Below are 25,806 nucleotides of genomic sequence, written 5' to 3'. Positions count from 1 at the left end.
ACTTGCTGAGAACGTTTCATGCCAAGACCACCACTGGTCCTTGCAGGCAAAGGGAAAGAGGTTGACACCATCTTATCCAATATTCTCATAATGTGCCCAAAGAAATGCTCAGTAAGTAGCGCTGTTTTGTTAGAGAGCACAAATCAAGGCGGAAAACTTGAATCCTTTAGTTACCAGCAGGACACTAGATCGATCCCTAGAGGCATCTGCAGGGCTGTGTCCTGGTCTGTCCCGGTCCTATACAGCAGCTCGCAGGAGTTGAATGATGGCTCAAGGAGGCCACATCTGAGGTGGAACCAACCTGGCTGGAGATGAAAACTCAGGGAGGACCACGTGCAATTAAAAAGATCACCACGTTGATGGCATTACATAGCCATAATTTGCATTTGACTGCAAACTGCCTGGTGGGGGGGATAAAGTAAAGACTTCAATCAAGTAGAGACACTTCAGGTCTCTCAGACTTACTGTCTCAAATCGGATGACGCTCACTTTAAAAAGAAAATGAAGTTTTGATAGGAACAACAATTAAAAAAATCCCTATCTAGACTGCTGTCTGAGGAAGAGGAACACAATGTTTCTATAGAAATTTCCTGTTAAATAACAGACAATTATCTCTCATGTTGCTCTGAGCAATCTTTTGTTAGCGGCAGGAATGAGAAAAATAATGGTTTGTTATGAATAAATTCAGGAAGAGAAAAAAAGCTTTTCAAGAGGGATGGTATTATTCCTAAATGCTGATAATTTTAAACAATTTTAGAGGAGAAAAAGTTGGGCAAATAAGGCTGAAGTCAAATGTTTGGATGTCTGATCACCCAAAGAGAACTCTCGCTTTTAAAGTGACAAAATATTCAGTATTTTCAAAAGAAAATTTGGACTCTTCTCATGTTTTAAAATCAAATCAAATAAAAAGGTTTGTCAGAGACAGATGAAAGAGCCCAAAATTAATTGATGAATTTTAGATTAAACAAAATAAATCAACCCATAACTTCCACATTTTCACTAGGAGTGCATTGCAGCTGAACCCTCCCTAACTTCCTAAGGCTTTTCACATCAGCTGCTCAATCAGGATAAATTTAGTCTTCTCTTTGTGAGACTACCTGGTCACATAACAACACCCGGCAGCAACTCATGAGAGTACCAACAGTGAGGACTTCAGACCAGGCTGGTTTTGCCAGTTCCTCTGAACTAAGAGGACTGAAACCCACTGCTGGTACTGGGATGGATACTTGAGACTGTCTCCCATAACATCCTCATTAGGAAGCTGAGGAAGTATGGGCTAGATGAGGTGACGGTGAGGTGGATTGAGAGCTGGCTGTGTGACAGAACTCAGAGGGTTGTGATCAGCGGCATAGAGTCTACTTGGAGGCCTGTAACCAGTGGTGTCCCCCAGGGGTCAATACTCGATCCCTTTTTGTTCACTATATTCATTAATGACTTGGATGATGGGACAGAGTGTATCCTCAGCAAGTTCACTGATGATACCAAACTGGGAGCGGTGGCTGACACTCCAGAGGGCCGTGCTGCCATCCAGCGTGACCTGGACAGGCTGAAGAGCTGGGCAGAGAAGAACCTAATGAGGTTCAACAAAAGCAAGTGCAAGGTCCTCCACCTGGGGAGGAAGAATGCTAAGCACCAGTATAGGTTAGGGGTGGACCTGCTGGGAAGTAGTTCTGAGGAGAAGGATCTGGGGGTCCTGGTAGACAGTAAATTATCCATGAGCCAACAATGTGCCCTTGTTGCCAAAAAGGCCAATGGAATCCTGGGCTGCATAGGGAAGAGTGTGGCCAGTAGGTCGAAGGAGATCATTCTCCCCTTCTACTCTGCACTGGTGAGGCCACAACTGGAATACTGCGTCCAGTTTTGGGCTCCCCAGTTCAAGAGGGACAGGGAACTACTGGAGCGGGTCCAGTGTAGGGCAACTAAGATGACTGAGGGACTGGAGCATCTCCCTTATGAGGAAAGGCTGAGAGAGCTGGGACTCTTTAGCCTGGAGAAGAGAAGGCTGAGGGGAGACCTTATTATGGCATACAAGTATCTAAAGGGTGGGCTGAAGGAGGATGGTGCCAGACTTTTCATTGGTTCCCAGTGACAGGACGAGGGGCAACGGGCACAAGTTAGAACATAGGAAGTTCCATTCAAATACACGGAAAAACTTCTTTACAGTGAGGGTGACAGAGGACTGGAACAGGCTGCCCAGGGAGGTTGTGGAGCCCCCTTCTCTGGAGATTTTCAAGGCTCGCCTGGATGCAGTCCTGAGTGATGTGCTCTAGGCAATCCTGCTCTAGCAGGGGAGTTGGACTAGATGATCTCTAGAGGTCTCTTCCAACTCTGAAGTTTCTGTGATTCTGTGAGAGGCCCCACCTTGAGTGCTGTGTCCAGTTTTGGGCCCCTCAAGAAGGACATTGAGGTGCTGGAGCATGTCCAGAGAAGGGCAATGGAGCTGGTGAGGGCTCTGGAGCACAAGTCTTGTGAGAAGCAGCTGAGGGAGCTGGGGGTGTTCAGCCTGGAGAAAAGGAGGCTGAGGGGAGACCTTCTCGCTCTCTGCAGCTCCCTGAAAGGAGGGGGTAGCCAGGGGGGGTCAGGCTCTTCTCCCAAGGAACAGGCGATAGGACAAGAGGAAACAGCCTCAAGTTGTGCCGGGGTAGATTTAGGATGGATATTAGGAAAAATTTCTTCACCGAAAGGGTTATCAAGCATTGGAAGAGGCTGCCCAGGGAAGGGGTGGAGTCACCATCCCTGGAGGGATTTAAAAGACGGGTAGACGTGGTGCTGAGGGACATGGGTTAGTGGTGGCCTTGGCAGCGTGAGGTTCATGGCTGGACTCTATGGACTTAAAGGTCATCTACAATCTAAATGATTCTTTGATTCTTTTTTAACTCACACTTCTGAAATCTGAAGGATGGAAGATGCCCCATGCTGAAAGACTACATCACAGAATGACAGAATGATAGGGGTGGGAAGGGACCTCCCAAGATCATCTGGTCCAACCCCCGGCCACAGCAGGGTCACCCAGAGCAGGTGGCACAGGAACGCGTCCAGGCGGGGTTGGAATGTCTCCAGAGACGGAGACTCCACCACCTCTCTGGGCAGCCTGTGCCAGGGCTCTGCCATCCTCACAGCAAAGAAGTTCCTCCTCATGTTTAGGCGGAACTTCCTATGCTCAAGTTTGTGCCTGTTACCTCTTGTCCTGTCCCTGGGCACCACTGAAAAGAGCCTGGCCCCATCCTCCTGACACCCACCCTTTCAGTATTTATAAGTGTTGATACGGTCCCCCCTCAGCCGTCTTTTTTCCAGACTGAAGAGACCCAAATCCCTCAGCCTTTCTCCATAAGAGAGGTGTTCCAGTCCCCTCAGCATCTCGGTAGCCCTTTGCTGTCCCCTCTCCAGCAGTTCCCTGTCCTTCTTGAACCGGGGAGCACAGAACTGGACACAGTGCTCCAGATGCGACCTCCCCAGGGCAGGGTAGAGGGGGAGGATGACCTCCCAGATCTAAGAAATACTCACTTTTTTTTTTTTTTTTAAAAGAAGGACAGTTACTAGGAGGGCAGGCAATGCTGAGTACCTCCCAAAAGTCTGCCCTGTGCTTGTATTTCACTCCTTCCCAGCAGCACCATGCTCAGCACGGTCTCAAAGGCTGTTTCAAAACTAACCTGAATGGCAAGATGTACAAGTTTGCTTTCAAGGGTCGTAATCACTCCATCGCATTACTGATTACTATAACCGGGTACCAAGTCACCAACCACCTGCAATAACTATTGAGACACACGTGAGCATTTCGTAGCCAATAACCTGCTTATATTCACTACTGATACCATAAATATGTAAGCTAATAATGACAACTACAAAGGCCTTGAAGTCCAAGACCGCGCACTGCTACAAAATGAAAAGCAGAGATTACACTGATATTAAGGCCTCGGATTATTACAGTGCTGGCAGAGGAGCACAAAGACACCAAGACTTTCCCCCCCACCACCACTGAGAGGGGCTGTATTCTGTGATGTCCTGTCCCCCACCCCGTTTATATGGTTATTCCTAAAAGACAGACAGGCCCAAAGGACAACAAACCAGTGAAGAATCAAATCTGAAGAACGTGATGAACCATGGGTCACAATATATTGTGAAACACTGGAAGAAGAGAGTATTGACTTAGAGGAACAAGGACGGGAGGCTGGAGATGCAGAGAGACTCGCTGAGCTTTCAGGCGCAGGTTCCAAGTTTCACAAACCTGCTGTGTCAACTCCTTTGATATCATATCATTTCACATTTCCCTGAATAATTTAGCCTCTGGAGTCAAGTCACTTAACAAGAAGCAGCTTTTGTTTTAATCTATGTTTTCAGTTTCTTCTTAATTTTTTTGAAGACCTGATTAAGTACCTCTCCTATGGGAGATCAATAATCACATTTTGCAGGGCTTACTGTGATCGCTGGCTTTTGGCCACGCACTTATTTAGATCGTCTGAACAGAACTTCAGCTGTTGTCTACTGTACAAATTAAAGCTGAAACCTTCAAGTACAGGTATAAACACCATAAAGTTACAGAAGAAGAAATATGAACCAATTTCTTTATGGGATATTTCACTCTGTCTGGTTTGCCTCCTCCTCAGATGCAAAAATAATAAACCCTATTAATTTAAATCTTATTTAGCTGTTCCGTCTCTCCTCAATAATTGATTGGGCTTTAGACACTCTGCCAGAAAACATAATCAAATCAGGTTTGCCTGGTGATTGTGCCGCAATACACAGTGTCAGAAAGCCTCGGTCCCCACACTTGCTCTAATTGATTAAAAGATTTGGTCACTTGCACATTTCCATTTAGACAATTAAGCTAAAGAGACACCACAAACACAGCACGACCAGCTAAGAGCAATAATGGATAGTGATAGGGAGGAAGAATTATGACTTTGGGCTGTTGCAGTAATTAAGGTGTTTCTTTTCCCACCCCCCCTCCTCGACTCTTGATGCAAAAGCCTCAGGAGTTGAACACAGCACGACTGCTGCCTCACGGCAGGAGCAATTTGCTTTTCCTGCCCTCCAAAGAAGCTGCCACGTCATAAACGTGCATCACCAAGCTCTCAGCCGGGTCTCTGATGGGCAGAGGCAGGGAAGCACAAGCCAGCGGTCACGCTGTAAGGGGACACTGGCAGGGCTGGATATCTACCTGGGACGTACCGCTTCCAGGGACACGGAGGAGAAGGAAGGTCTCCAGTGCAGAGTCAAGCTATATTTTTTACGAAAACCCCTAACTTTGAGTGTGTTTGGATGCTGGCTCCACCCGTGATTCCTGGTTCGGGGCCAAAATGCATCAGTCACAACCAGCCAACTACGATGACATCCAATTCCCAGGGAAAGTGGCTGAACTACAGCATTTCTTGCCAAAGCGAGAAAAGGAAAACAAACAGGCTCCTTGGCCTTTTCCTCAGCAATCCCGGGAGAGCTGCAGTGGTTATGCAGTTGGAAATGTTGGCAGACTCTACAAATGTCAAAATCCTGAAAGAAGAGATCAAGAAAAAAAAAAAAAGAATCACAGCTGTCTTATCTGCAAGTTAGCGCGCAGAGCTGCATGACAAGACCAGCAAGGCATAAAACCTGTATTGAAAACATCTTGCCAACAGCAGATCAAAACTAGCACTTCATATGTCTCCAAACGCACAGATGGTAACTGCTAATAAGAAGGTAACATGCTTACCCTACCCAGCCACCGCTGCCTGTGATTCTATGTTTAGTCTCACATGATTAAGAATCCGCAAAGGCACGGTGGGTTTAAAATAATAATAACAAAAAAAGTTATGTATAGATAGTCCTGCCTGCAGGGTTTGTGAACCGTGCTGACGTGCAACTGGTAGGGAGGAGAGTGGGTACGGAAGTCTCCTCTTCCTGCACCAAATTAACCTGACCTGGCACAGCTCACAATCACACAAAGGCTGTAACAGCCCAAGCACAGGGCCTGAAAAAGCAACCAAAGCAGAGAAAGCTTCTTTCAGTTCTGCTTTATGTCAAGCTGAAGGTGGACATAACGTGAGCCTTGCGACGAGTCTCAAACTGAGCCTTAAGTCTTCTCTTCTCAAACCTCTACTGAGTTGGAAGACAGACAGCTGCGGTCCATGTGGAGGAGTCCAACAACCACAACCCATTTCAGCCACAGAAGGTAAGTGAGAACATTTTTCAGCACAGTCCCCTGAAAACCCGCTTCCTTGCATTCGGGTTGTTATCATTAGTAAAATAAGCATTCTAGCATTTGTTATCATTAGGGCTACTGTTTCCAGGATTCCTCTTAGAGGTGACAAATGACAGCTACAGGATGACAAGTTAGAAGCACACGGAAGGTACCACACATGGCAATTTATCCCAATTACTGCACTTTTCAATTTACACTTCTTTGACTTCCCTGATTCAGACCCATACTCCAGACGCAGGCTGCTGCTGCGAAATACCGAGTTGGGTCATTCTGAAGAGGAGCAGAGTTAAATGGTCTGCGGTGCAATACTAGGAACAAAATGCCTCATTCTGGCGATGTTATTGCTTTCTATTTGGTGTTTATGTACCTTCTGCGTAGGGACAGAGGGATAATATGCATGGCAATCTTCTTCCTACCACTACAGCCACCACTCAGAATTAAATGCACCATTGCTAGCTGATACGGTGGAAACAAGAAATGAGCAGTAGCAATACATTTTTCTCCCCAGTCATTAGATTGCTCTCAAGAAAAGCAGCGAAATTTGCACGTTAAACATGTCATTTGCCATGTCCTTTCAAGCCAGGATATGATGAAAGCCCATCAAGAGCACCAATTAACATTTTGGTATAGACTCCCAAATGCAAACTTAACAGAACAACCAGTGTCTAACACTTATACTTAACACTAACATGAGAGACGGCTTCAAAGGGCCTTCAAAGCTACAGCAGTCCTCCTGCACCGCTGCTGGCATTTAAATATTCTCATGAAATATTTGCATTATTAAAACTTGAAGAGCCTATGAAAGACAGAAAATGGTACTCGGAGGAATTTGCTGGTTTTGCATGAAAATACTGGGATGTTGGACACCCAGGCTCAGGGATGGAATGGGTGTTATTGGCAGCCAGCCCCCCAGGGCAGGCATAAATATCCAAGGCAGCGCAGCCCCCGTGGCCTGAATTAGCTAGCAAGGTAGAAGACAAAAGAGCTCAAAGAATAACCTCCACGTCCTCCCACTCAGTACACTTTCACGTCACTGCTTTTATTTCTGCCGAGCCTCTCAGTCTCTCTCACCGATCCCATCCCGCACTCCCCCAGCCTGGCAAAGTCCTCCCTCGGAAATCCAGGCGTTTCAGTGAGTAAGCAGCGCTGCAGCAGCTCACCCTTCCGATCCAGGCAAAGCTCATTTCCTTCAGAGAATTAACAACAAAGTAATTCCTCTGAGAAAAAGGGTCACTTTACTGACTAAAATGGAAAGTCATTTATTAGCTACTGTTTTAGGAAGGCAACAGTTACTAAGTCATCACTTTTCACTCACTGCAAATGCAATTGAATCAGTAGGGGTGAAGGTACTTGAAATAAGAAAAATGGTCCAATCTCAAAACAAAGATACTCGCAGCACTTAGCACCTCGGTGGCTTTGCACAACACGAGCCAGACCACGATCTCCAGAGCACCAGGAGCCACGGGAGTCCCAGACAGTGATCTCCAGAGGGAACCGAACCTCCACCAAGTGCTCAGCGCAGGCAGCAGTGGGCATTGCAGGGTGGTAGATGGAGAGGTGTCTGTCTTCTGCCTCTCTGATCCCTCCTTCCACTGGTCCCCACCTGGGCTGAACTTGCTGGGGCCCCAGACCTGGCTGCACAGGACACAGCAGGAGGGGAGGTGGCACTGGGGAGCCCTCAGATCCTCTTCAGCCTCTAAAATGTGGAGCCTGCCCACCCAGCTCACCCTCTGCCATAGCTCTCAGAGGGGAAGGAATACAGGCAGGAAGGGGAGCAACGCTGCTCCCTTCCAAACCCTTCCTCCCGCAAGTCCCAAGTGAAAAGGGCACGCAAGTAACACTGCCCTAGCTTTGAGGAACAGGGCAGAGTAGAACAGAGCCCCCATCCCAAAGTAAAACTGCAGCAGTATTTTACCTCCAGCAAAAGACGCATTTGTTGGCGCAGGCCAGGCTTGGCGTGGCCTCCATGCAGCGGTGGCTCTCAATCCCGTAAAACGTGTGTTTGTAGCAGCCGCCTCGGCCTCGAAGCATCGACTAACAGCAGAGAAAGACACAAACAAACACCAAGAAAGTTAAAACACAACATCTGTAACCAAAGGGAGTGGAAAAGTCTGAAATCTGCTCCCTGGGCGTATTTGCAGTTTTCAGTCACCAGTAGCGTCAGTGTTCAGAGTCACCTGTGACACACTGCGAGCGAGGTCACGGCTGCGGAGCAAGTCTGAATAATGGCAGATGCGGAAAGAAATTCATAGCAGGCAGAGCAGCATACAGTCTGATTGCTTATATACCTCCTTACAGAAACAAGGCATCTACTATGTCAACTTTACAACTGGTTTAGAGGAGAGAAACTTTAACATAATCGATAACTTCTCACTTGCAACACCGCAGCATAACAATGCGCTCTACTAAAGCTTTTAACCGCTTCAGCCAACAAAAGCAAGCGGGTGAAGCCACTTAAGCTGCAAGAAATATTATTGTAAAAGCCCACTAAAGAGTAACAAGGATCAATTTCAAGGCTGCGCTACTGAACACTCAATTCTTTTCATTGGTCTGGTAGAGTATTTCTTCTAGCACTAAATTAAATAAATACCCTGACCTTACAAACCCTCACTGGCACCAGCAGGACGCTGCACTTTCCTTCCCAGTGGAACCACAGCAGCCTTCCCACCAGGATTTATCTTCTATTCAGCCCGCAAGTTGCTTGGAGCAAAGCCTGTCTTTCATTATCTCAGTTAAATAATAATAAATGAGAAAGAATCTTTACTACTCTCAAGAGAAAATGCAAGATATGACATAGTAACTTTTAAGCTACCTTCCTCTACCCTGAAGGGTCCTGGTGATCCAAGAGAAAGTTTCCCCTCAGCAGCAGGGAAAACACATACAGGTAACCCCTAACACACGCACAGCCTTGGTATACAGCAGGGACATTAAACAAAGTGGAAAACGCTCTTTATTCTACCCACCCTTCAAACAACAGAGATTTTAGGAGACTCACAAATCCTAGGAGAGCAAGTTATATTTTGGGTTTCATAAGACAGTCGAAATCAACAGATTCTTCCTAAACTTTGCAGGTTTTATGCTCTTTTCCAGAACATGACAGAACACAGTCATTTTAATCTACGATATCGCTATGAAACTCTACTTAATACTAATCCTTCTAGCCCTGCTCCTGCTTTCTGCTGATACAAATCTCAAACAAGCCCCCTGAAGATATTCACATATTGGCACGAATCCGAGTCAAGGCCACTGCCTGTAACCAATTTCAGCTCAATTTATTAGAACACTTTACGTTCAATTCCTGCTTAAGCTAAAAATAGTATGGTCCTATCTAAGCACACATAGCTGCTATTTACTTTGTGAAATGGTTTTACAGTGCTGCATTAAATTCCTGTTCTTTAACAAAAATAGGTTCTCCGGTTTTCTCAGTCGCAGCACTGAAGTTTGACAAGTTTTTCTTTAAACATTTCATAGTCCCCTCTGATGCTAAAAATGACAGAAGAGAGAAATATTAGTAAGCGTAAACAGCAGAAGCATCAGTGGGATCAGCACGTCTCACAAATATTCATGACAATACAGCAGTGGGCTCTTTGAACTGTTCCCAAGAACAAGTCTTTTGATGAAAAGGTTCATTGATACCAGGCATTTCAAGAAGAAAATCCTCACTGCAGCCACCCACTTTGGTGATTGCCATTCAAAGAGCTCTTTTCAAAAATAAACAAAGTTAATCATGCAGCAAAAGAGAGCTGAGAGACCAAGGAACTGATCACTGCCACCGTGCAAGAATTAGAGATGGGCTGGCATTTTAATGAGGTGATGATTCCCATAGTCTATCACCCCGTGAATGCTGAAGGCTTTAGTATGTTCTGTCAATGTTACTCCCCAAATGTACAGCGTTACAGATCAGCTTTCAACTTCTGAGCTGCTCAGGGACCTGCAAAGGAAAGCCAAAACGATAAACCTATTGAAGAGGCTGAAGTTTGTTCTACAGGGCTCCGTGCCTCCCCACTGGGAACATTTTTAAGTCTGCAAATAAACTACTTAAAAAGCGACTGGTTTAGATAGGCTAAACCACGCCAACTGTAGGGCTTGGAGGATGACTTTTCCATATAGATGTGTACATACACACACATCTGTACACAGACACGTTGCTCACAACTATATACACATACAGGCACGCCCACAGAGTAATTTCTAAGAAGTCCCAGCATTAGCAAGCACCAGATATCTGGTTATCTACGTTTTACTTGACAAATGCTGAAAGCCAGTGGAGGAGCACCGACTGTGGCAACCCAGCTGTATCAGTCGCAGCACAACCGGCTCCAACGCCCTTGTGTGCCCATCCAAGCGAAATGACCGACGGTGGGATCTTTGTTTCAGAAGACCTCACACCACTGACATAACCTTCCCACTTTTCTCCACAGTGTTCTGCTCCTGCCATATATTTCAGTAGGCGGGAGATATTTTAGCAGACAGCAGAATAACAGGGGAAAAAAAACCAAACCAACAGAAAGTGACGTTCCCAGCTCTTTGCCACAGTCGCATCCTCACTCTTCCCAGTGGGATTTTAATAGCTTGAAATGCAAAACTACACCTTGGAAGATGAAATTTGGTTTTGTGCAAAGTAATATCACATTTTTAAAGATATTTCACCTGGAAATTGTAATAAGTCTCTGGCTTTTTTTTAATTATTTTTTTTTTATTTCTGAAATGAGAAAGAGAGCATACCTTCGTCCACCGGCAGAGCTTCACCCCAGAATGGCTCCCAATCAGCTTGTATCCTGAAAACAAGAAATAAATCAAACTATCGATTTTCACTTACAATAATTGATACACAAAGCTTATCAATTGGTACACAAAGTTATTAAGCATCACCGTCTCGATGCTGCTCCTCCCTGCTGGCCCAAGGGCCACACTACCAACAGGACGCCAGCATCCACCCACAGCACTCCCCATTTAATTCTGGGGGCCTGCACCCCACAGCAAAGGCCATGGCCACCAAGGGACTGTGGCCAACTTGAACCCATTTCTCTTAATGGGAGATTTCTTTATATTCCTCCATCTTGTTTGAATCGACAAAGGGTGGCCACAAGACTTTTCCATAACAGGACGGCAGATTCGCAGGTTTAGCCCAGCAATGTGGGACATCTGCACTGACCGCCAGGGACAACATGTGGGAGGGAGCAGGACAGGGAACCAGAAGGATCTCCCCAGCCCTAAGTGGTCACCCCAGGACTGACCCTTCCCCAGGACCAAGGAGACCCACTCCCAGAGCTCCTCAGCAGGTCGGACCAAGCCTGGAAAACCGCTCATGGCACAGTTGTGAGAGTGGAGGAAGAGAACCAAAATGCAGGGCTCAGCTTGAACCCAAACTTCACAGGTTCACCAGTTTCACTAATTCCATCTCCACTGGCTGTGGTGAAGCCACACTGAGGGAGCCGCTCCTCCGTGCCCCGAGGAAAGCCAATTTCACATTGCTTCCCTGCTCCCCAGCCAAGATCAACACAATTTCATTTAAATTTATTGGTCCAGAAGGATTAATTCCACAACGTTCGTTAAGCACTAAGTACTATTATTACCCAAACTGCTTGAGTTGGGTTATTTTCCTCTTTGAAAAAAGTGCTTAGAGACCAATATGTCTGAAGGATTAAAAGTCACTTCAAAAATCAGCATAAAAATAAGAGGGATTTGAGGAGCCTCACTGTGTCATTCACACAGTAGCGTTTATACGTCAATGGCCTGGTTGTCCCCAAACCCAACACATCTCAACCAGCCACTTTAGGCTGATGTTTATATTAACCCTTGCAAGGGAGATCAAATTTTAGGTATGAAGTCTCCGTCCTGCCAACCAGCATGAACTTCACAAGGAGAAAAGCCTTCTGTTCGGCAGAAGAACTGGCCTTCACCTCCTACAATGAAAGGTGGCACAATTACCCTGCCCTGCTCATTTGTCACCGTGAGCCTCTTGCACAGCAAGACCCCTGGGGCACAGTGGCACTGCCCTACATCCCCTCTGCCCCCAAGGACACCAAGCCAGCCAGGAACTACAGTGACAGTAGGTTCCACAACAGCTGCACCAGCTAAAGAAAAACAACAAACAAACAATCAAACCTTGTGAAGGCTAACAAGGAATCCTACAGCACCAAGAACACACTGCTGTAGTTACTCTGCCACTTAAATCCAGCAGAGATCTACCCAGGGTCCTCTTTCTTCTTGACCTCATGTTTGTTCCTGCCTCCTCCCACTGCTCTAACCTTGCTGGGGATTAGGACATATGACATTTTAGCCTCCTCTGTTCCCTGAGGTGACTCTCCAGAAAACCGTAGGAACACTTGGGCCAGCACAGGGGAGGTGGCTGGCAGAAGCAAGCAGTGGGGACCTCCGGTTAGACGGCAAAGGGGCCAATTGCTAGACTAAGTGAGGCTTTGGTGACTTCAATATCAGGCTGCTCCCACGTCCTGCACTCCCTCTCCCCCCTCCAGCTCAGTGGGAATGGTCAATATTTCAACCTTTCCCTCCCTAAATGAAAAACTCCAAGGTTCACATGCATTTTCAGGGTTAAGCCAATATAGCAAGGAAAAACAAATTTCTGTAAATCTTGGTATTTCACACCGCAGATCATCCAATCCTTTCCTGGAGAAAGGCATCACTGCAACCCTGATCAGCACTTCCGACATGGAACTGACAGTCTGCAAAGCCACATGCAGTATTGGGGACACCTTTATCCAGGACTGGATGAGACCCAGATGATCTTGTGGCAGCTTCTGACTGACACTTGTCGGAGGCACAGCCAAGTACTCACAACTGCCTTTGGCTGCATCACACCATCTCCTCCCACCCTGGGTCCGTCCTGCCCATTTCTTCTGCATTTCTTTGCAAACAGGCTTGTCCAGCAAGGTCTAATCTCGGCGGAGACCTCCCTGCGCTGCTAGAATTCAAGTCCTTACAGGATTTCTTGATGAGCGTGGAAAAGGGTGATACATTTCTCCTGCCTCTAATATGACTGTCCAAGCCAGACTCTTTGCTGATGTCAACCAGCACAGCCCTAAACATATTTTTCCCATTTTTCGGAATCCAGCAATAGCATTCATGTATGATTATTCTCTCACAGAGACGTAATATGGCTGCTTTAAAATGGGTTTTAGATTAAAATTTAATTGGAAATAGAAGATGCTTGCCCAGATCTGCTACTGAGTTGTTTGAGGGAAGAGAGGAAGCAGCTAAACTGAGCAAGGTGCCAAGCTCCGGAGCCCAAAGCTGCGGCATTTTCTCTTAAGTTACTTAAATCAACTTCCACCATGTGGAGCGCCCACAGCTTCCTATAAAGGCCAAGAAAATTGTACACGTTCAACATCAAAACAGAGTCTTACAAACTTCAGCCAGCTTTAGTGATGAGACGGGGTTTACTCATCCCGTTTGCTGCTGCCAGGAGTCACAGCTATGGTTACAAGAAACAGCACGTACTTGCAGAACTTCCTAAAAGCTCTGTACGAACCTGCTGAACTCAGGTCTTCGACGCGTAGGTAAGCCTAGTAGGAAATGTGGTTACCCTGCTAAGGCATCGCAGTGCGCACTGGCTGTGCCATGCTTTTTCACACTTGGAAATTAGATAAACTATCAGTGATGAAGGCCAAACACTCCTTACGCATCTACTCTAGGTGAGCGGGGTCCTTCCACCTCTGTAAAGCCTGCTTCTTCAAGCTTTTGCTTTACTGCTGGCTAGTAACCCCGGCAGCAAACCAGTTCAGGCTAAAAGAAGGTTCTTGCTTAACCCTTTGTACTAAGCAGCGCCGAGTTTCAAAGCAAATATGGGAGAAAACATGTTCGAGAACCAGTCTGAGGGTCTTCTCAGTGCCGTTTCCACATCACAGCTTCTGCTGAACACCCTTCCGAAAGCACAGGCTGGCTCCTCTCTGCCCATCAGCTCTGCCACAGCTTCTCTGTGGCCCTGCCAAGGCAAATGGTTCTTGAACCAAATCTGATCGATGGCCCAGAAATTCTCACCTACATACACCAGGGCTCACTGTGAACACGTGCACTTCTTTGCTCATAAGAGCTACTACTTGTGAGCAACAACTGTACGTGAATATTTGGATACACCACCTTCCAAACAATAAGAGTGTGACGTCTTGGTGGGACTCTGCTCAGTCCGTGTGGATCTTCAGATACTGAGGCTGAACAAAACCAATCCATTTATTATTTCTACAGCCTAATATTCAAAGGATTCCTTAAATACTAAGCAGGCTCAAAGTAATCAGCTCAACTCCTAACTGAAGACACAAGAACATCCAATCTGAAGTCTGTGTATTAGCTGATCCTGCTCTAGATGATAAATTCTGGATGTCCTAGAAGCCTGCCAAACTTCCCAGAAATTGTCATTTTTTACTATAATAAGAAATGAAATAAGCTTTTAAACAAGCTTTTGGGCGAATTGAATGTTATCAGGCAGTAACACTAGGCTGATAAAGATTTGGCGATTGCTCACCCTGACAATCCAACCGGAGTTTGGCAGACCACGGACAGTTTTAACCGAAGAGATGGCCGGCGGCACAGCTGGTCACTGCTCCGTTGTCTGGGGCAAAACTGTTCTGCAGCCATTTAAAACTACATTGCAGCATTTCAACTCCATCACGTAAATAAATAGTTTTAAAAGTCCATTCTCGAAATTCAAAGAATTCATTGAGGGAGCCTACTGAGCTCTCAAGTCACTGAGACAGGACGCTGCTCTCTACACACTTATGTCATGGTTCCAGGAGAGGAAGGTATTCTCGTTGTGGCTTTGCTAGTTTACCAGCACCATACACACAACAAGTGTTTCCAAGCTCATGAACCTGGATGAATTATGTGCATATATGAGTAATTATGTCTTCTTAATTTTGAAAGCAGAACAGATACAGTTAAGACAAACCAAATTTCTACAGCTGTCCATACCAGAAGCGGTATCATGATATCTGCACACTCTGAAAAAACGCTTCTGTAAGACAGCCATACTGAACAGCTTTCAAAGGCTGCTGAATATCCCAATGTGGCGAACCATCTAGAAGAAAACCCACAGACACCCTCCAGTACAGATCTCTACACCAAAAGCTTGCTTCATCAGAAGATTTTGAAAGCACAAAGCAAAAGAAGATTTAATTACGAAAGAATGAAGTAGGTCCGTGGTGGGAAAATCCCCAAAAGGTACAAGAAAAAAGACTTAGCCATCCTTCTCGAAGAGCGCAGTCACTGTAAGCTTGGTAAAAGCCAATGCGATGTCTCATTGTGCTTCGCAAACTCAAACGACTTTCAGAAGGCTTTTCTTCCGAGAAAGGCAACATCCAGCTAGCAAATCAGTCTGGTTCTGTCACGCGAACACCATAAATGAAAGCCCTCTGGTCTGAAGCAATGATTATCTGGTAAAGCTGAAACTCGGCACAGAAAGGGGAACTTCACACTAGGAGAATGTTTACAGGAGGGGGGAAGAGTTTCCAATTTCCTGCTGTTTTGCAAGAGTGCAGTTTCAAAGGGCCAGAGCTGAAGGTGAGCAACACAGCAGTAATCCCTCACCACCATTTTAAGGACCATTTTGGAAGTCATAACACTATGGCTGCACTTGAGCCAGCACCCAGAAAACCACGTTCTGACTAAAGCTAGAAAGTCAGTAAGAAAAAAACCTGAGAAACATGACTGGTGAAAGGAACCTGTTCAAGTTATATCAGTATTTCATACAAATACAGAAAGAAGTGGAATCTGGACAGTGGAATTTTTCAGACTGCCCCAGCACGCTAGGAGAAACCTCCAGTTTCATTCCCAGCACTGCTCAGTCATCTAGAAACCCTTGCCAAGCCCATCAAGATCTATTCTGTAGGTTTTCTCTTTTTTTGAAAAAGAAAGTGCTTTTAAGAAGTACAAAAGGCTTCAGATTTGTGGCAGGGCTTGCTTCCATGAACTCAAAGCAGGAGTGAGAACACGAGAAAGGATTACAGGCCTGTACCTCCCATGCAAAAATGCTGGAGTTCCGAAGTGGAGAGAAAGCTGGGTCTTCTGGTGGAGCTCCATTGAAATGCTGCTTCAGATCCTTCTCGTCATACACAAAACAAAGAACATCTTGAACATTTCTAAACACGTAGTAAAAGCCTACTAAAGGTTAGTGAAACAAATACAGCTGCTTCAGCAGACAAACCAAGCCTAACCAAGTATCAAGAAAATGAGACTGGCAAAGTTCAAGGGCGGGAATGCCAGTAGCTATAATAAATTCCAGCCTCAACAGCAGATCATAAAAAGAGTAAAAAATTCCTAAAATCTGGCTTTTCACTTAAACACAGATGTCCCTTTTAATCCAAGAGCACCTTTTCCTTTGCAGCACAGAACCGCCCAGGCAATAGGAATATAAAACCTCCAATACTCAAATGCATCATTTCTTGTCAAATTATGCCTTGGACAAAAACAGCCCCAGAGACCACTGATATTTTCACCCACATCAACCGGTACTGAAGAAAAGCCAAAGGAAAAGCCTTCTGTACCTGGCACCTTTGACAGAGGGCAAGGTGGCAAGCTAGACCATTTGCTGAGCTGTTGCAAAAGGTCTGCCATGAACGCGTCATGTTGGTGACCTCTACTAGTGGCAACAAGTAGTTGTTTGCTACTAGTTTGCAACAAGTAGTTTGCTACCTCAACTAGTAGCAAAGCACACCTTACAGAAGTGAGGCCAAGGACATCAACAACATGGCAGCCCATCCCATTTTAATCTCCCAAATCAACTGTAAGTTCTTGAGACCTCCTCGTGCCCAAGCTGAGATGAAGAAAAGATGTCCATCCTTCAGGCCAAGCAGTTTCACTAACTCCCACGTTGGCTTTGCCATCCCAAGAGAACAGCTGCTCCATTACTCCCAAAAAGGGACTTTTGAGGCTTGGCAACCAAACATCCATCACCATCCACCAGAACAATCCCAACAAAGCAAAACTAATCAGCCATCTCCAGTAGTCACCTTCCAACTGCTCTCAGACACTGCATCCAAGATAAAGCCCCCCAAGAGAAAGCCTCCCCAGTGTTCCAAATAGCAGAAGGCTCCTTACGCCCCTGTCTGGGAGGTTGGGAAGACAGAAGCTCCACTGAGGACTAGAGCACATGCAATCCACATTCAGGCTGCAAAGCAAGCAGGAAAAGAGAAAACATGATGGGACTCTTGACCAGGCTGTCCCACAGAAGAACCAGTTTCCCACAAACACATGCCCTGCACTGCTTCAGTTCCCCTTGAGGGCCAGAGCAACAGCTCCGTTGTCAGGACCCCGGCCTTTCCCCTCACACTCACCTACTCTCCCCCGGGGGACCTTTGGGTCTCCTCCAGTGCCTTCTGTAGCCCTGCCCCATAGCTCCAGCTCCCATCACATCTTCTACCTGCTGTGGCTGGCCCGATGGCTGGGCAGGAGGCAGCAGATGCATGCCTGGCCTGGAATCTCATCTGCGCCAACCAGCAGTAACCAGCTGGCCAAACAGCACGGGTTACAACTCAGAGGTCACGTCATTCAGTGAGGGGGAAAAGAGCCCGTCCAAACCACGACAGAACCTCAAGCCCCTTCTCTTTTTTCATACGAAAATTCTCAAGAAATCTGCAGGAACTCAATGTCTTTAAGAGCTGTATATCAGTGTCAACTTTGGCTGAAAAGTCTCTAGTGGAAGGAGGCAGCCAGCCTACACAACTTTCTTCTTTTGAGTACCCAGAACAAATACATAGAGAGTCAGAGACAGAACTACAAGTTGCTACAGACAAGACTTTTTTGTTTGTTTGTTTTTGTTGCATTGCGTCTCTCTTTTTCAGTCATTCCAGGCCCATTTCCTTCGCCACATTTCCATTTGTATGAACCATCCCTGTGCCTGTGGAGAGTGTCATGTTATAAAGAAAGGACAGCAAATTTTATCCTTGCCTGAATATATCTCGTATTTTGTTCCAGCTTAATAGACTTAATTTCAAACACCAATACTCCCCAAAGCCCTTCCAAAACCTAAAAAAACCAACAAACGGATGCACTTCAAATATAAATGCATTTATGCTTGTTTTTCTCTATTATACTTGGGGTAATTCCACCAGCTCCACCAGCTACACATGAGGGAAGAATCAGGCCCGCAAAAGCGAGCTTTCACCATCTACTCTGCTCCTGATAAGCTGCTACATCTGCACCAGCAAATTAGTATTGCAGTCAGCTCGCCACCAGCTCTTGGCAGCTTCCACGCTGTAGGACTTCAGCATCTTCTGCTTCCTGGATTCTTCCCCTTTAACCGTGTATTCGCTGTTTATTTACACAGACATTTTCTAAGGAACTGCAAGAAAGTTTAGGAGACTTCACTTGGCCTGCTTTTGGTCATTGTATTTATTCACCTTACTAAGAATAGTTTGATATTTTGCAAATATCAATTGCAAAAACTAATTTTTAATCTTCCCATGGCCAGTATTTGAATTCTGTGGTACATTTCAGGGACTGCATCAGTGTTACTAATCCCTGACCTAGCTGCGAGCTGCTAGTGCCACCTGGAGTTTAACAGCTATACATAAAGCACACCGAACCCCAAAGACACTTGCAAACATTTTCAGCGCACAGCCTGTAAAAGCACACATCCAGCAGCACCAACCTCTGCGCAACACTCTCACTTCCAAAGCCTGGACGCTCAAAAAATTCAGCCCAGTGAGCCACGCTGAGATGGTCGGAAATGCTCAGTGCTGCCAGCACCGGAAACCTCAGCCCAAGAATGGACAGCAAAAGCCACCAAATATTTTAAGAAAAACCTCATCTCAAGCAAGGCTGGTAAGCACTTGAAAAGTGCCTCAGCCTCTCGATTGCCCATACAAGCTTAAAAACATAGATCAAAGTATATCTTTATACCAACCATGAAGTTAAAGTATGAAAACCAAGCAGTCCACACTATTTCAGATACAAGGTGCCTCCTAATAATCACTTGCCTTTGGATACAAGTAAAATAGAGGTATCCGGGACACCCTGGTGCTAAACTGCAGGCTCACTTAACCAGTAAAGGCAGAACAATCCAACTGGACTGCAGCAAAACTGTACCTGTGGTAGCAGAGACACAACAGAATAATTTGTACAATGTCAGCGGGGTCAGGCTTTGGGCATCATTAATCCATTGCCATTGTGTTGCCTACCATGAAAGGCACAGCTGCATTTAGAAGTGCTACAGCAGAAAAGAACAAAGCAAAGAACACGTTGGAAATACACAGTATGAGCAGCTTAAGAAATCCAGGTCCTTGGAATCTCCTAAGTAAACAATCACCTCTTCAGGGGTTTGAGTTTGGTTTTCTCTGTTTTATTCCTGCACATTTAAGAGAAGGACATCAAAGAAGACCTGAAGCACCACTAAATACAACTGTAACTTGATAAGGACAATGAAACTGGCTGTCAGTGTGCGACATTATGGTTGACCTCCAAATATTTCAAGAGGTCGGCTGCAGTAAAACCATGATTCCCGAAACGACCGGCCTTTGCTTTCGTATTTGGCATAACAATTTGTTTGCCTTTCAGGCTGAACATCACTAACAAGAAAACATTTGGCAAATCAAAGAACAGTTAAGACTAGTGACGGTTAACACCCCAACCAGAGCACAGGTCTTTGCGCTAATGCTGTACTGACTTTACAGCAGCAGGAAAATGTAAAAGATGGTCAATATTTTGTACTCCTGAAATAAGCACAGCTGACACAGGGGATGCTGAAGGAACACCCACAGATTCACAATGTTTGCGTGTTGTGTTTTTTTTTTTTTCCACAGTCACCTTTCCTATTAAAACAGCAGCTTGAGACTCCCTCTAAAGCTAAAGAAGGATTTAAATTCACTTCCTGAAAAATCAGCAGCTCTGGAAAGGCAAACTTCACCACATACAGAATCTTCCTGGTACCCAGGCCAAGAAAAAAAAACTTCCAGCCCGGCAGGGATTATTTCAAGAACCTACAAGCAACTGCACAAAGCAAATGAGAACACGTTACGCTGTATCTACTAATCAGCCCAGGAAACATTAATATGAAAACTTTCCTTCTATTTTCAGTTTATTTCATGTCATCTACCTAAACAGATGAAGTTACTAAAGCATTAACACAGCAAAATGCTACCACTGCAAATATAACACACAGCCAAATACTCCAACCGTCAGCCTCTCCCCAGCTATATTTGTCATTTGGAGGCACTAAATAGTTTGTGCTGTATTTGTATTTTATGCAAGACTGAACACTGAAAGGGAATCAGCGTTTTCCCACAACACAAGATTGGCTACGACTTTAAAAAGCAACTATTACAGAGCATCTTTTATAAACGTATTTGCAACTAGGCAACTACAAGGGCTTACACCTATACAACCCAATAGGCGAGGCTGTATTTAGCTGAGATTCAACCCCGGTGCTAAAATAAAACCATTGCTTAAGCAATATTCACTTTACCTGCAGGAAAGTAAATTTGTCTGAAGGTGAATCAAAATAAAGGGTTGGCATTACAGTAGGCTGAAGAGATGCTGTTCAAAGGCAAACTTCTGTTACACAACTACAGTTTAAAAGAACAGCTTTCTCCTGAATCACTAGTACTAGTTTTTCCTTCTCTTGGGCTAATTATGCCCTCAGGGATAATCTTGAAAAGACACTGAACCTACACGCAAAGCAAGCAGTTGTTGCTAAATAAATTAGATTATCTTTTGACTACATTGCACTTGTTATTTTGGGGGGAATGGTGCTGAGGGAAGGAGGGAGTGGTTTTATTTTTATAGCCACATAAGCCTTTCTTAGGGTGTTATTTGCGGTGGGGGGTGGGGGGGCGATGGGAAAGAGTGTTATATGGCATGTGAAAAAAGAAAGGCACCTTCTGTTCTTCAGTGGTGAGTGACCATTAAAGAATTAAGTAGCAGAGGAAAGGAGGGGAGGGTTGTGCCAGTCAGAGGCAGTCGTAGCTGTAAGGATACAGACACAATGGTTTCAAGTCTTTGAAACTGCAGATTTAAGTAAGTGGATGCTACTAGTTGATCCAATGCTGGCACTTCCCCGAATGTCGAAGGCAGGGAGAAATACATGCCTACTTATCTGGATAATGAATTCTTGTCCCTGGAACATCACAAGGAAATCTGAGTTCTCTGGGGAGCTTGCCTTTGTGTCAAAAAAATTACGGTAGGAAGGTGACCTTCCCTCCCGCACTGCTTTCATTTTTTCAAATGACCACTTTTTATGAATCATTAGAAAGGCACCATTCAGTCGCTCCCCAAACCTGAACCAATAGAGACTGTGAGCCAGTGTGAACCACTCCTGCCACTACCACAGCACGGCGAGAGCAATGCGCCACAAAGAAGCCTGGGCAAGTCAGGACCCCAGGCAGTCTCCACAGCCCTACTAGGGTTCCTGTGCCCTAAAGCAAATCCTGAGATGTCTGGGGAACTTGGCGCAGCCTTCCATGGAGTCAGCGGCCCCTCTAACCTCTCCAAACCGGGGACTTGCAGCAGACAAGCATGCTCACCTCCCTGCTGCCCATTTCTAGACAACCACTTCTCCAGCAGCCCACTGCCCCAGCCCTGCTAGCCAAATCCACCTGTCCTCCAAACACCTTTGCAGGCCGACAGAACAATTAGACTTCTGGATCAAACACAAGCAGTAGTAACTAAATAAATGAATAAATAAAAATAAAAGGCCCTAAGAGTGCTCCAGCTCCTCTGCAGCAAGCTGCAGTGTAACTGCCACCACACTACAGCCTGCAGAATTGAAGCTGAAAACAAGTATCAAACCAGGCTCCTACAATCCCTCCGCTGGTCCCAGCCAGCGGCACCACTACGGACATGAAGGAGGCAAAGTCACTGCCACTCCTTGCTAAGGCTTTACTTCATTCCTTCAGAGTATGTACTTAAAGAATGGCTCTTTACTTTGTAGCTGTGCTAAGGCTAATGCAAAAACCTAATGACCAAACACATCAGATACCTGATGGGCAGGACACAACACCAGTCACCTGGAAAAGCTCAGGCTGAAGAACAGCTGAGATCCTGGAGAGAAAAGGTTTTGGGATCCCACAGCTGCTGGACTCACACAGAACACAGCTGGAACTTCAGAGCCCAGCTCTGCAGCAAGGTGCCTTGCACCGCATGCGATAACCAGAAGTGTGTTCTCAGAAGCATCAGGAGAAATACTATTAATTTAGCAAGGAAGAAAACTGAACACACTCTTATCCTAAGAGATAAAAGAAATTAGACTAAACCCCCTTTAGTCTCAGCTGAGCGGCATAGGGAAGCTCCCATCACCCTTCTCCTGGCTCTGCCACTCAGAACCGAGGCTTTCAAACTGCAAGGCTGTCAGCCCGGCTCTTCTCATGCTTCCCCTTTGTTTTAAAAAATGCATTAAGTTCATCAAAACTCTTCCCTACAGCTCACAGGAGAGCTACTAATCTAGTCATCTAGTAGATTGTTAAAGTTAGTTTGAACTACTTCCTTTTCTGGAAATAAACTTGCAGTAACAAGATCAGAGTTTGAAATAAAAGAACTAAGATGCAAAACAGAGATGCAAAGCTGATCTTTAAATATTCTTTGAGAAACCTACACTATGGGAGCTAGAAGCACGTGGGACTGTCATCTTCTCTCTCAAGTTGCCTTAGCAGATGCATGAAGCCCTGTGAACCCTGATACACTCTCCACACACTATAGCGTGCATCACGCTGAGGTGCATTACCCAGCTTTACAGTCTGCCCCCGCAACAACGGGATACAAACAGCCCCTGCCTCTGGTTAGAGCCTCCCCATGACTGAGGATCCAGAGTAGTGTCTTTAACATAAAGAACACCATCTTTCGCTTGCTCTGTTAGAAGTCTACCCCTAAAACTTCAAAGCCTGCTCCACCATCTGGTCTTTGCAGAACCTCACCTTGTTTTGTGAGTGCTTCCCTCAGAGCCGGCGTAATCATCTCTCTCTTTTCACCCTCCTCCTTCCTCCCAGCGTTCTCTCGAGTCAAGCTCATTCCAACATCTTCCTCGAGCTCACGTTCTCTCTGTTTAAAGACAGTAAGTTACAGCCGTTTAGATTCAAGCATCATGTTTTAAACACTGTGGCACAGTTCAGCCATGGATCTGCTAAACTTAAAACTGACACAAGTGCCCACACATGAATTCTTGCGTTCGTGTAATCCTGCATTTTATCCCTCTTCCCATCAGACTCTGACCCTCTGGTAATCCAGGACACTAAATTTAAAAAAGAAGAAAACCCACAACACACTAGATTTGTTCCACTAGCACAGCAATAAAATTCTCTAGGACATTTTAAGAAACAAGGTGTTTGAATCTCATCTGAGAGCGAGAGGGACTCAGGGTTTAAGCCCAAGCGTTCCACGATTGCACAATAACCTCATCTCTCCGCCAAGCACAAAGCGAAGGGAACAAATCATTTTGTGCCTGACACGCAATTGCCTGGAGTGACAAGCAGCTGTTGTCCTAATTATTTGGGACAGGTCAGGGAAGAAAGCTGCATCACTACAAGGAGTTAGACAGCCCAGGAGTTTCCAGAGTAGAAGCCGCGGCCTCCAAAAGTCACCTAAAGAGGCAGACAAGTCCACCACCAAAATTCGGTGATCACCAAAGGCCCTGCAAGAAAAGGCTGTTTCCCCCTACCCCACAGCCAACTCCAGACACACGAGCTGCAGCATCCCACCGACCTTTACCTTCCACCAAATGCTGCTTTACAGGACATGGTTCAGCCCTTGGGGCTTCCTTAAAACCAAATGCAGGAGTATCACGGAGTAGCATAAAGTTACAAGCAGGAGAAACATAAGCACAGAAGAAATTGTGAATCCTCCGCTGTATAAGTGCCACTGCTGAGACTTTATGGGTATTTATTGTTTCATGCCTGCACTAAGAAGCATGAAAGTGTAAATAATTACCTTTGATATTTCATACAACTTATAAGCTGTCAGTTCTTTACGGCTTTTTTTGAAATATTAGAGGAGTTATGGATAAACAACAAACAAAAACCAGAGGACGTTCTGTTTTCACAAAATTCTGGCTATTTCACATCCAAGCCACTTTTGTGCCAAAGACATCAAGAAGTTCATACAAGCACTTCCAGTTTGAGTCTACCCACCAACTGTTCGCATCCCTGAGGAAACCAGTGCTCTTGACTTGCCAAACCGTGTGCTTCACAAACAGGGAAAGCAGACACAGACAGATTTCTTTTGTACCTGAGCAAAATTTCAGAAATTAAAGGTGCCTCAGAAAGAAAAAAAAAAAAAAAAAAAAAAAAACAGAAAAATACAAAACCAACCCACTTAAAAAAAAAACCCACACAGACTCAGAGTTTCAAGGACAGAGTTCCTAATAAGCGCTTAAGATTGGAAGAGGAAAGTGAAACATTTAGGGGCAGAGTTTACCACCTTTCCTACTCATTTTGAATAAACCTTTGCTCGGTTTCGGTGAGGTTGTCCAACAAAGGTATTTTCTAGTGACCAGTAACACAGCGTGGTCCTTACTTAAGGAAAGGCGTTTCCATCTTCTACTTCCTTTCACTCCCTTTGCTGAGTTTTTAGGCAGAATTATTTGGTTTCTGTAACGCACCAAAACTTCCCTGAAAGGCTAGCTCTATTAAGTACTCAGCGTTTGTTGAGTATAAAAGCTCATTTCTTGAGACTTGACCTTCATTCATCAGCAAGATGCTTCCTCAACAGTAAAATATTAATCTCACTGGAAAACCCTCATGCATAAGGAAGGAAGGGGCTAAAATCCTCATCTTTTAACTATTAAGTCTTAAACAAAGAGCTTCTCCTCCCACAAGCTCTCATTTAACCCCAAACTAGGCCCAGTTGTCCAATTACAAAGGAAAGGCACCATCTCAGCACACATTTCTCAGCTACTCGAAGCAAAACGCTACGCAGGATTTACAAGTGGACACATGCTGGCCTATCAAGCTCTACAATCTCATGCCAAATTAATTCTCCCAGAAGAACTAAATATGCATTATGGAGCACATCATAATATTAAAAAATGCATCAGCTGACTTCAGTACAAATGAGATATCCCATCCAAGACAGTCTTCAGATACAGAAAAAGTCCTTCTGAATTTAGAGGGCTTCCATTTCTACCCGCTTCCTGTGCCTATTACTGCAATATGTGAGGGAAGTACATAAACATAAGAAGAACAAATAAAACTGCCTTACTGGCAGGGCAGAAACATTTATTTCAATAATCATTTTTCCCCTCACAGAGATAATAATATCCCCCCTCCTCCATCCTGATGTGAAAGTGTATAAACAAAATAATCATTTGTTTTTCTCTGAACTGCAATACCTGACTTGTTCGGTTTGGCAGGTGATTGGCTTCAGATATTTCTTGCGGGGAAATAGAATTCACAGCCCTGGGAGTTTTACTTATTTGCTTAATAAACCTTTCATATCTATTATTTAGAGTTTGAGCAGAGAGAACAAAGTTAACTTTGCACTGAGCAAACTTCTCAAGTTCTGGTGATTTAGCAGAAAGCCCTGTAGTAAATCTAAGGCAAATTACTGTCTTTCCATAACAAATCAAGCAAGTAGTGACAAGAGTCAGCTTTTCCTGCCCTTGAAATACTTCACTGCTGAAAAAAAAAAACTGAAGAGTCATCCTCTGGTCTGTGTTCACAAAGAAGAGGACCCACAGATGAGAAGACCTAGGG

General features: G+C 45.2%; 1 protein-coding gene across 5 annotated transcripts in view; it reads right to left on the bottom strand.

Moving 5' to 3' along the window:
- The window catches only part of LOC134518781 (S-adenosyl-L-methionine-dependent tRNA 4-demethylwyosine synthase TYW1-like), a 119,727-nt gene that overhangs the window by 74,266 nt on the left and 19,655 nt on the right, over positions 1–25,806 (bottom strand). For all 5 annotated transcript variants that reach the window (XM_063341979.1, XM_063341982.1, XM_063341983.1 and 2 more), the window contains exons 8-10: positions 23,035–23,158; positions 10,901–10,953; positions 8,091–8,209 (exon numbers count right to left, since the gene is read on the bottom strand). In XM_063341979.1, the coding sequence (XP_063198049.1) occupies positions 8,091–8,209; positions 10,901–10,953; positions 23,035–23,158 (296 nt within the window). The remainder of the gene's footprint in view (positions 1–8,090; positions 8,210–10,900; positions 10,954–23,034; positions 23,159–25,806) is intronic.

Source organism: Chroicocephalus ridibundus, chromosome 7 (genome assembly GCF_963924245.1).
Source record: "Chroicocephalus ridibundus chromosome 7, bChrRid1.1, whole genome shotgun sequence".
Classification (NCBI taxonomy): domain Eukaryota; kingdom Metazoa; phylum Chordata; class Aves; order Charadriiformes; family Laridae; genus Chroicocephalus; species Chroicocephalus ridibundus.
The sequence above is the reverse complement of the archived record's forward strand: the minus strand, read 5'-3'. Positions and strand labels throughout refer to the sequence as shown.